Raw genomic sequence first — 12,874 nt, 5'->3', positions numbered from 1 at the left:
AATGCATAGAAATAATTTCAGAAAGTTTTAAGCGAATTAAAAAAGGAAATTCTTAGCTACAAATTTAAAATAATCAAAAATTAATAAAAAAACTTCATTAACTCCATGGATAATGGTAAGGTATGCTTATTTTTCGAAATACTCGAAATACAGACCATAAGTTAGTTTAAACAGACGATCTTAATGCTACACCATTTTGGTGCAACACTTGAATGCTAGAATTAAGTCAAAAAAATATGTAATGACGAATTATTGTGATAGAAGTATTTCTCCCTCGAACCCCCACTGTATCAGAAATACCGAAATATAGACTATAGACTCGATTAAATACTAAGGCTTACTCACGAACACTTCTGCGTGAAACATAAACGGGAATTATGTTGAAAAGGTTATTAAAAACTAGGCTTTATTAGAGTAGCATTGGAGAAATGTAAGCCTGAAGCTTAAAGAGCACTGTCACCTTGCGATATCTAGGCCTAATTTACAATACGCTGCTATTATATGGGATCCTCAAGAAGTTGCATTAATTAGCGAATCGATCTTGTAGAGCGTAGTGGAGCTAAATTGTAAAACTTAGGTGTGATGAACTTAGTAACGTAAGAGGATTGCTAGATGACCTGGGTCGTGAAGCACTAACAGAGTGAAGGTTAATTTACATATTAAAACCTTTTGCAGAAATTAGGAGGAGGTCGCTTTGTTGTAAACGGATGTGTTGCAAATGTGTTATTAGCTTCATTATTACTCATTATTAGCCTAATTGGAGGGATGATGTTACTAAAAAGAGGGATTAAGAGGATGTTGAACAGTTAAATTAAGATTGTCATTTTTCCACAAATGACAAGGGATCAGAATAACTCCATCCGACCACGCTGAGGGAGAAAATGTTTTCCTATTTTCATTCCAAATAGCCTAGTATTGTGTATTTATCTTATTAGTCTCTCTTGCTATATGTAGCTCCTCTTCTGTGCTAAGAGAAGTACCTTGATCCCAGTCAAGGAGAATGATTAGTACTCTCTGAAATTGTTGCATTGTAATGCTCATATATCGGATAACTCCGTAAAAAGTTACTTTCACGGTATCTCCCGTAGATTCATAGTACATCTCACTTTAATGCCACAGTGTATGTACTTGTGGCAATCATGATCTAAATTATTTGAATAATACAAACATAAATATTCCGCGGAAGGGAAGAAGGCCCCCCTCTCAGGCCCTCCTTCCCCTCCCCGCCCCCACTCTGTCTTCAGCGTATATAAATTCTCGCTCTGTTTGCTAAGTAAATTTGTACCTGACGATGCCGCAAGTTGGTGAAACGCGTTGTACCTTATAACAAAAATCTGTGGAAGAGTATAAAGTCTTCTTAGTCTGGATATACTATGTAGATGTAGAAATTCCTACCTGCTAAGGCTTTTTTACCCTAGATGATTCCTCAATAGTTCACGATTCCTTATTTCTCGTGGCCACCATTCTGACATAGTTCTTGGCTATCTTTCCTAGCGCATTCTCTTAAAATGGCTCTACTAATCCACAGCTTCACTCTAGACTTTATTTACCACTCAAATATTGCGAAAGCTTAATATTTTTTCACTCTTTTCTTTCTGCCATATTTTCTGTTTTTCTTTGCGTTAGATCAAAAAACTTCTCCACCAAATGCTTCCATTAACTTGTTTATCATATGCTTATCATCGTGCTGGTTTTCATTCATCATTACCTGGTCATCGAAATCCATCATAAGGATTGGAACAAAGCAGAGAGCTGTGTGTCTATCTTATCTGCAGCTGGCAACGGTTGGGGTACACGTTAAATAAGAAATGTTAGTTGAAATTCAGTGCCAATCTGTCCCATTGCTTTCAATTTTTGGCAATTATTAAAGAATCATAGACCTTTCCAAGATCCATTATCAAATGAAACTGCTAACAGTAAGCGAGCACCTCCTCACAAAATTGATTAGGATTGAAACATTATTCAATCAGTACCCATAGTAACCCCTGCCTCATCTTATCTTCCCTTAGACCTCATTTTTCAATCATTTACATAGAATAATCGTAAAACACTACAAATAGTTGACATTGCAATAATTTCTCTACAATTACTAGGGTCTTTCCTATTCTCTCTTTTACAAATAGTGGTTGAACAAAATAAAAAAGGTTCAAGTATTTCGCCCACTTGCAAAATCCGCCGTTGGATATTTTAAGACAATTTTAAAAAACTACGTATATTTCTGCGATAACTCATTATCCCTCCTCCCCGACCTCCTTTCCTTTCCATTCCATGCCTTCCTAAGCACATGTTTTACTTCTCCCTCTAAAATGGACTCCATACACATTTCCACTTTGATCCCTAACTATTTTATTTTAATCCATTGTTTCCATTTAATCCATCTGTTTTGTGTCTTCTAAAGTTACAGCATTTGGAAGGGGTTTTTACATTTCACCTAAGACCCAGGCCAGAGACTTGGGGCAGAAACATTCCTCATTTTTATTATTTAACCATTCTACAAGATTCTAAAAAACACCAACATGCAAAATAATGATCATTTTCTTCACATACCTTTTTTCCTCTTTTACATGTGTCATTCTTACTAATACATACTAAGAAGCAATTATTCGCACATGATGACTTGTTCTAATCCCATCAAAATACCAAATACGATGGTAAGACCATGGGTTAATAGATGCTTATGATTTTCGGTGACTTATAATTTTCAGCTAAACTAAATTTTTATACACTGTGGTTTCTCTGGCTCTTTTCACGAAGTGTTCGGGGCAACAAAGTTTCCCTTAAATATTCAGTTCACCCGTACGTTTTTCTTTAGTTTTCCATGTGGCATCGACCGCTTATATAACCTTACGGGAAGAAAATTATCCCCTCTTGGCGTCAGAGTCATAAACTGAATTATTTTATTTTATAAATTTTATGAGTTCAAATAGTGTTTTTGATGTTTCGAGGGTCTCCGTAAGCTTTCTTAGAGCCCTGACGTAAACCGTGTGCTCATATCGTTTCTTCACAAACCTACAGTTAAATTTGTTTACCCTTTTCACCCCAAAAGATAAGCCTTAGTGTTTCAAATAGTGCACATTCAATTCAGATATTGTATACCCAATTTATAATAACATTTTTCCTTCACTTTTTATTCTATTATTTCCTCAATTTACGTTTAATGAACCCGTTTCTCATTTCATCCCAGCGGATACTTGTGGCCTGCTTTCTATACAATTGGTCCAATGTTAATACGTCTCCCAGATATTTTGCTTAGTCTTCCGATCTTACGCACGTACCTACTCTGCCAATTGTAGAGGTATCAGGGTTTACAGATTTCTTATCCTTGGATTATATTAACGCACATTTTTTCGGATTAAATTAAAGGCCTACTCTGGCCAGCAAGAAATAAAACAGCTAGAACGCGTCTCACATTCCGATGTATTACTAATATCTACTCAAATGATATTATTATCGGTGAATAATCTGACTTTCATCATGAATTTACAATCAATGTAAATGAAAAGTGCGGAAAATCTGACTACACTCCCCTCGCGGGGCATCGACAGCTACATTCACAAAATCTGAGTTAGTTGAATCATTTTCTGATTTCTGCCTCTACTCAAAAAGCATTTCGAGGACCCACCCCATAATTTTAACATTTTTGTCATTTAATTAAATTCTAAATGATAGTGCCGTATACATAAGTTAGTAGTAGTAGTATTCAGGGGAGACGACCGACAGCTAAGGTCATTTGCGCCATAGGGGATGGACAGGAAAGGATGAAGGGTGGAGAGAAACCCGGCGTCGGCATTAGCCTACTCTTAACGAAAGGCGCCAAGGGGCAGCAGCTTAACGTCCCATCCGACGGACGGCGTACTCACTCAAAGTGCCCTCCACAAAGTACAAGTAGGGATCGAGTTACCTCTGAAAAATATTCAACACCGCCGGGATGTGAAACGCACCATCTCGATCCCCACCATCTGTTAGTATGTAGGCAAAACCTAGAAGGGATTAAATGCGAAACTCCGAATACTATCGCTATTCCTAGTTACATTATGAAAGTTTTTCGTGCTAAAGACGATAAAAATATCGCTGTTTATCAAATTTATAATTTTCCAATGAGTTACGAGTGTGCCTGTCACATTCTAGGTGAGAAACATTTTAAATTATATAACTGCTAAAGCGAATTCTCAATGAAAACGTCCAGATATTGAGTGATATCTTGAGGGTGACATATCTTGAGTTTTCTTACCAATTCATAAGCGTTTCATCCTTTATTACCGCGACCTAAACTTTTTATTTGATGGTTTACACGAGGCAACGAGGCCAGAGTTACCGCCACCACAATTTATAGTATGAAATAAATTTTGCAAACAAATAATTAAGAGGAGTTTTCCCATTACTTTGTTTCAATTTTCTTTATCAATACTTAATAATCAAGATTACTTCCGTTTTTATTGTTTTACATAAATAATGACGGGATGGAGTTAACTTTTTTGAGAATATTTGATAAATGACATTCATGGCAGTTGATGTATGCTCTCATGACGTCTGTCATTGAGTAACTGAGAGACGGAACTGAGGGGATGGTAATACTAATTAAGCCTATATTGCCTTTATTCGCTTAGAAAAATAAGAATTACTATACTATGGTGACCCAGAACACAAAATAACAATTACCGTGATTAGTGTTGAAAGAGGACTAATGAGACGATTACTGTTACAGTTGAGGAATTTCGAGGACGGAAAACGCTGAATAACGACGAGGGATTTGTAATTAATGTAAGGTTTATTAGTGGCTTTAGAATTGGATTAAATTAGGTGGAGATAGGTTGGCTCATGACATAGAGCTCCTTTTATTTTAATTTATGATCTCTAAAGCCTCTAAAATTCTTAACTAAGGGATAGGACAAGCGGACCCTCATTCCGGCGTTCATTAGCACGATGACTGCGTGTGTCTAATTTGGTGGAATGAGATGTGCACCTTAAAATCTGGCATCAGCCCAATATTTTGGATTAGTTTCTAAGAGCTGTTTTTAAAAGGAGTTCAATTTTAATTTCAATCGTAATTTTATCAGATTATTGGTTTTCGGCTGTCCTCATTCCTCTCCATTACCTGTAAATATCTTCCATTTGGTTCCTCACGCTGAGGTCTTCCGGCACTTGTTATTTGTATTTCACCCCTTTAAAAACTTGCGCAAATCTCACTTTCCGTAACGGTTTTCGATATAGTAGTGTTCTTCGACATTAATCGTATCAGTTTCCTTTGCTAATTTTCAGTATATCTCAGAGCCTATCATTAGATCCAAATTTGGATGGACTCCGTTAGAACTTCAGGTCGTCTACTCAATCATGAACATCTACATGGCCCCCAGCAAGAAAACACCAGGGTTTGTGGCAGGTAGTGATTACACACCAGAATACTTTTTAAATTAGACACTATTCCTTCTAGAGTGGTCGGAAAATCTTACAGGTACCTGTATTGCGAACCCTTATCGTTCGCGGGTAAAATAGCCTCCTCATAATCCAAATTTAAGCAAGAGATTTGATTATAATGCAACGGTCACTCAGTCAGTGTTTCCCGACCTGGTTACTTTAATAATCTCGATACGCTACTCCATTGATCATAACAAGGTTTCACAAATTTACGTCATATACGCTTCGGATGACATAATTCTCCATTCGATTCAACTTCATGAAGATTCCATGTAATGATAGCAGCATATTCTAATAGAGGCCCTACTAGCAAAATATAACTATGCTCTATGACTTTTACGTCACATTTTCCAATACTTCACCAATTAAGTCTATTTTTTGTTACCTTTTCCGCATATTCACCGTATATATTTCAACCAGGAAAAGTTGTGAGTATGTGTAACGCCAAGGAACCTAATGCAGTCTACATTTTCAGTTTTCGTATTCCTGGTGCAGTAAGCTTTCGAGACGGAACTAATTCTATCCTAAAAGTTAATCAATACACAATTATTTAAGTGCAGTTCTAATTGCCAAGTGTCGAACCAACATTAACGCATTGAGGTCAAAAAATACAGCTAATTTATTCTTTATGCTTTCTCCTCAAGACGGTTGATATCTTTGTGAAAAGGAACAACTTCAGCAAATAAGCGTATCTTGCAATTAACCCAGGGGCTAATGACGATAGTGTGAAGAAAGTATGAAACAGGTCCGATAACACATTTCTGGGGAACACTTGAAGTGACTTTTACAGCTTTAGAGCTAACACTATCTGTGACTAGCATTTGTATATGACCATTCCAGAATTCTTCAATCCAGCACATGAGATGTTTATCTATTCAATAGGCTTCTAATTCTAGGTGCAGTATTATGAGATACTTGGTGAAAACATTTTTAAAATCTAGAAAATCCTTTTCCACTTGAACCATACTTCTCCCAAACCAAATATATCCTGGACTAGAAGTAAAAATTGTGTCTCGCAGGAATTGCCCATTCCGAAACTTTGCTGGTTTTCCATCAATATTTCCTGAATACCGAGGTTTCTCAATAATTATCTAGCAATTGAATGTTCATGACCTTAATGTCATGGTCATATGGCAAATAGGTCTGAAATATGCTTTATTCCCCCTTGTCTCCCCTTTTTATTGCAAGTTTTCGAAAAGGGTTTACCAATATTGGGAAACTTATGATCTACAAGGGATTTCTTAAATTTCATTTCTAAATGTGGCGCAATTTCTGATGTTAAATTATTATAATATATTAAATATTATTCCACCCGAAATATCTTTTTATTAAGATCAAATGAGCGTGGATGTTGTGGAGACAATAGAGAGGAAAAAATAATTATTTCAAATACTAACTCTATTTCGCCATTTATCAGTAATTTCATTGAAAACTTTGATGAATCAGAGAGGATACAGAGTTGATAATTTTGTCTTATCAGCATTATTGTGTCATGCAGTCAATGTATCATGCAATCCCAACGTGCTTACAACCTAGGTTTGCACTTTGAATCTTCAAATCATATTAATTAGTCAATAAACAATTGCATCTTTTGAAATTACTTACTGTTTTTGGAAATTTGAGATTGTTTAGAGTGATTAAATGATCACAATGATCATATTTCTAAAGAAAGTCCGACGAGTAGGAGAAGATGTGGAATCGAAACGGAGAGCGATGTGTTATTAACTTTCAAAGTTTTACTAGTTACATTGTTGTGACATTCGTTAGGATGAATAAATATAGCTCGGAAAATATTCATAGAAATATGGCTCCAATCACTCTTATAGTGCAGAAGTTTTGTTGTGCCCAACAAAACAAACCGGAAAATGGTGCAGCTTTGCTACGTCCAAGAATAGGTTAAGACTTAGTGACAGTGGTACGAGGTGAGGGAAGACGCCAGCTAATCAGTCCACAACTTGCCCTGCGATCTTAAAGCACGACAAGGAATCACCATTCTCATTCATCAACGACAATTCCACCTGGATTGAGATCTGAAAGAGAAATGAAAGTAACCTTTAGAAATTCGACAGTTCTGCGGTATAAATACAATGGAAAAACGCAATTACATGAAGGTATTTAACTAAAATGCATCAACTTCGAACAGTTCTACCAGTTCTTATAATAAGGATTCATTGATTTTTAAAATGTTTATGATTTTTCTTTCGTAAATTTGAAAACGGAAGTGCATTTACATAATTTTTATCGATTTTCCGAATAGCTCCCGTGAACTTGAAGATTAATCTCCAGTCAATGAAAAGTTCCTGTATACCTCTCCAGGTAAAGGATTGCCTATTGTATGTGAAAATTTGCTATTCCTTCCAAAGGAATGGAATTCCTTCTGGAATTTTATTGGTAAAATAAGTAGATGGAAAAGAATCTTTTTCAATTCATCGACCAAAGTAATCCATCGGAATCTATAATAATATGTAAGGAAGGTTCACCTCCTCACCTCATCTCACACTGATCTCTAACAACGTGTGAAATTCATCCATTTGGTAGTAGGTGGCCAGTTATTTTAATTTAGGTTATAATTATTCCACGTCACCAGTCATCGAACCCGGTCCCTATGTTCACCTGGTGATCACCCCAGTACTGGGAAAACATGCAGCTGATTTCATCCTTAGGGCAGGTTTTGGTACCGATTTATTTTCAGCTATCTCATGTTGCTTATTAATTTCATCACGCAAATCGATTGAGATAGTAACTCAAACAGTATCCTTGTTATCTTGATACGTGTACTGCTAAAGGCACACGCATAGTTAGATTTTACTGCTGCTCGGGCTTGCCGCATATGCTGACTTTTCCAATAGATGATTGCGTTATGTTTTAAACTTAAGATAAGGCGCACCTGCAGATAATTCATAAATTCAGAGAATTATCATGGATAAATATTTCGAATTCCTCGGGTCGCTATTTGATTCAGCAACGTTTGACATCGTCATCATCAGTACTTCAATCCTAAGATTGGTTCACTGCAGCCCTCCATTCTTCTCTATTTAGTATTGATTCCTTCACCCTCTGATAGGTTCCCTGTTTTACGTCCTTCTTAATTTGCCCTATATACTTGTCTCTTGGCCTTCCTCGCGGGATCTATCATTCAATTTTTCCTTCTATTATGTTTCTAACTAATCCATTGTGCCTCAAGGTATGTCCAATCCATCTAGTCCTCTTTAGCGTAGAGCTCTCCATATGGTCTTCCTTGCCTCTTCTGCTCTTCTATATACTTCATAGTTCCTCACTTTTTCAGTCCATTAAATCTTCAGAATTCTCCTCCAGCACCATATTTCAAATGCTTCTATTCTTTTTTGGCCCAATATTCCATGTCTCCGATCAGTAGAGTCCCATGCTCTACACGAACGTTTTGACGAACGGCTACCTTTTTTGCAATCTTATGTTCTTTAAACAAGGTAGTTGCCTCTTTTCAACACGTTTGACATATAATTTTATTTAATTAATATCAATCGATGTTAACGAATGAATTATATATTTTTCACAAATAACTGATTGGCCTTGATGTTTCTACCATTGTAACCGAATCGCGAGGGTGATTATGAATAGAGGAGAGAACCGTTTTGACGGAAAAATGGAATGAATACCGACAAAAATTTTGGTCCTTAATTAGTCTGTGCAGAACTGGACGGCTTTTCAATCAATTCGTATGGGTAACATTTCGTGTTGTCGCAAGGGTGTAAATGTGTGGCAAAGCATTAGCATTTCAAATATTGAATCGAGTTTATGGAGAGATGGGTAACAGTCATTGGCACGTGGTCATATACTTCACCTTGGGGTAATGCGACCGCACCGGGATATAAAATTCGTAGGTGGCACTATCTCCCGGAGACAAAGGACACTTCCCAGCTCGCAGGTACGGGCAAGCATCGTCGTAGCCAATGGGGTAGTCGACCCAGAAGTGCAGGACCTTGACACGGACCTGCACCGTCAGTTCCGAGGCCGGCTTCTCTGAGGAAATGTAGAAGAGGATGGGTTGAGGGCTAATAAGTCCCCATATGTTATTCGCTGCACATTATCTACCCCGTACAGCTTGGCCCCTGATCCGGGCCTCCCGCTCTTCCCACCAGAGAAGAAACGTAAATAACGACTCACCGACGGTGGAAGAGACAGGAGAGTGAACAAGAAAATCAGTCTAGTGACTATAAAACACTCCCAGTAATACCATTAGAAACAGCATTAAGTGACCTGTGATGTTATGTTTTTACCTTTATTATTGTTAAACATTTATTTTGCTGCACACTTCTACCTTCTGTTATATTAATTCTTGTTTCTGGCGGCCTGACGGAGGTTTTGCGGATTTGCCTCCGTCTGCGGGTGAATACCAGTCCAATGCTGCTCCCGACGATCTGTTGAAAGGTTTTTCCACCACCGCTAATTTTATGAACTGTTTCTCTGTTGTTCTCCCACCCCGAAGAGGAGCCTTTCCTAAAACTGGTTCTCTGTCATTTTATTGTGTTCACTTCATAGTTTATTCCTTCTTTCAATTCGTCCTTTCATAACGGGAATAAAACCTTTCAAATCGAAATCGCTAATGAGTCATTTACGGGAGGTGACTGGCATCAGATGTGGATGGGTGGGTTGTTGCTTTTAGGGAACTTTCATTAGGACTTGGCACCCTTAGTCGAGGTCTGCTACCCTATTCTTGACGATTGGCGCAAGAGATTAGACGTCATTGTACGCAATGGAAACACCAAGTGCTTTTCAGGAACCAATCGAAGAAGACATCAGATTTCTATTATCGGACAAATCGTCGTCGGGATTCGATCCGGGTTCGATATAGACCCCTAAACATCCCGATGGAAAAAGTATTTTAACCCTTATTTGGTTGCCATTCCAATAACCACTGGCAATAGTTCAAGAGGTAGGATATAAGAAAGTGAATTACTTTTGAATAATGAAAACTATTCTCTTCTAAGAACGAAATGTAATCCTTACGAAAGTATAAATCATATTCATCCAAAGTTGCGGAAATATTTCTTCAGATAAGACCAAACTTGACCAATCATTACTTTTTCAAAAAGTATCATTTACATATATTACGCTTTACGTCTTACTCACAATAACCAGTTTTAGTACTAACACTGGGCAAACACACCACTGTTTAATACTTAGTGGGTGTTGTTGCCTAACGACAAGTTCTACCATCAAGTGCCCTTAACACTTCCATTGAATGATATCAACAATCCCTCCAAAAGAATACAGATTTTTAGAACTACTACTACTAACAAACTTTTAATGTGGCTGAAAAGTGCTATAGAATTAGGCACCATGAATGAAGATTCAAGTCTTATATTAAAAATGGCAATATGAGCACACTAAGATTTCAAGAAGCTGCATCGCCTATGATATAACAAATAGTTGATTTCCATGGCCATTAAATACTAATTCTAGTACTCATTCCCGTAACAGTAGTGTATTTGATACTATTAATAACTTGAAACAAACCGAAATATTTTAGATAAACTGAAAATAGAAACAGCCTGAACAACTCTAACCGTATTCGTTCTAATTATAAATGCCATGCCATCACTACGATTATTATACCTAATAGATGAAGTAAGAGAACCATCTATTACACAAAAACAATTGGGAATTAATGACGTTAAAGATACAAATACCTGTCCTTCAATACATCCTAACCTATAGTAATGTCTTTCAAAAAATTGTGTTCACAATGATCCCCTTTTTGCTGAATTATTACGTTTTAATCACAGAAAAGTATTTAAATAATTAAACTCATTATCAAAAATTAAACAAAAATTCACTGTTCTTCTCCAAAGAATCCATTTAACTCTTAATATATCTAAATGTACCTTCCCTTTGAATTATTAGATATTAATTCGTATTTTCTAATTATGAAAACTAAAACCCTTAAATCCTTTTATTTATACTTACTTGTGGCATAGCAGTCTAATATTTTTATGTTGTACTTCGATTCAACACTCTTTACAATTTAATCTGTGAAAGCACGCAATAAGCATAGCAACATAAGCATTTATGAGAGTCAAATTTCATTTTGTAGGTATAAGTTCCGATGAGCCTAAAAAGGAATTTCTATCTCCAATCTACATCCTTAGTCATTGCCACGGCATAATCGAGGTTCCTTAATGGTAAAATCCTACCTTATTATTTACCCTTACCTTATTGGTAAAGGCAACTTCCAGCATTAGACTATGCTATTTCCTCAGGGCCCGATTTGTCAGTAGTCGTCAAAATGGATTGGAACAGCTAGAGTCCGATGGGATTACAATCTTAGATTACATTTCCATTCCATCATTCCTCTTCGCGAAGAATATTCAGGATGGTCCTTTTTCTTTTCCCCGTTGATACGGCTGTCAGAAGCATCGCGGCGCGAGTGCGACTCAATCCCCGCCAGTGACGGACGGAGTGGTGGTTGATTTCCGGGTACGGCCTAGGAGCACTCACCGGTTGTAAAGTCCATTTGACCGATGATTTTCTCGCCGCGAGGTAACTTGCAGGGTAGGTCGTCGCACCAGTTGACCCTCAGGGCAGTCGGCAAAGGGACATTTTCTGAATTAAAATTTAAAATGTCCATTAAACCCAGAGAGACGGGATGTGTGTGAGAGAGAGAGAGAGAGAAAGGTTGGAGTATTTCATGGGTGCACCGCCGATTTATTGGAATGAAATGGCTTGCTCTTTTCTCGGCTTCAAATGAAAATTACGCGATGATAAATTTTGTTTGCGATTAAACTTATGTTAATCCGCCGAACACATGTAAACTTTCCGGCCATAAGTCAACATTTTTGCGTGAATATCACTGACTCAAAAGTGCAAAACAAATAAACCGATGTTATCCGAAATAACATATGTGTTTCTCATGAATCTTTTGTTGACCTTTCGTAGAAAAATGAAAGGAATGATAAGAACGGAGGAATACTTACCGCACTCGTGGTAATCCGTGCCGTGTGCGACGGCAAGAACCGTGAACAGGGCGACTGCTTGATTGTACATTTTCTCTCGGCGTGTTTTGGCGATGTGACTTCGGAGACCGTCTTTCCAAGCTACCAAGGCTGTAGTGTACGGGGTGGGGGATGCGCCTAAGCGCTGAACCTTTTATATGGTTCCCACTCGGTCCCTGCAGGTTTAATATCCGGGATTTCCTGATATAACTGCAAACGGTTAAGAATTAAGATATCTCCAAATAAGAAGACCTGGCCGGCAGTCTCGTCTAGAAAAGTGTACACCTGTGGCTTATCGGTTTAGTTGTTGTTCACTGTTGATAATTTGACGAAACACGCATATCCTCCCTCAAACTCTTAGCTTCGTGCGATCGAGATGGATAAGTGCCTAAAAGGAATTACATCTGCACGACTAGACTGATTCAAATAAATACTTTCGAGAAGTGATTCTGAAAATCTCCATCATAGAAATATTTAAATCCTGAATC

At 37.4% G+C, this 12,874-nt stretch overlaps 1 protein-coding gene across 1 annotated transcript; it reads right to left on the bottom strand.

Annotated features, from left to right (window-relative positions):
* Nucleotides 1-7,358: 7,358 nt before the first annotated feature.
* Nucleotides 7,359-12,438, bottom strand: LOC139699076 (NPC intracellular cholesterol transporter 2 homolog a-like). Its single transcript, XM_071598076.1, has 3 exons — nucleotides 12,369-12,438; nucleotides 9,236-9,414; nucleotides 7,359-7,445 (listed from the first exon to the last, which is right to left on the bottom strand). Exons 1-3 carry the CDS (start codon nucleotides 12,436-12,438, stop codon nucleotides 7,359-7,361), a joined length of 336 nt encoding a protein of 111 aa, XP_071454177.1.
* Nucleotides 12,439-12,874: the final 436 nt, after the last annotated feature.

This window comes from Hetaerina americana, unplaced genomic scaffold (genome assembly GCF_022747635.1).
Source record: "Hetaerina americana unplaced genomic scaffold, ioHetAmer1.1.p SCAF_9, whole genome shotgun sequence".
Lineage (NCBI taxonomy): Eukaryota > Metazoa > Arthropoda > Insecta > Odonata > Calopterygidae > Hetaerina > Hetaerina americana.
The sequence above is the reverse complement of the archived record's forward strand: the minus strand, read 5'-3'. Positions and strand labels throughout refer to the sequence as shown.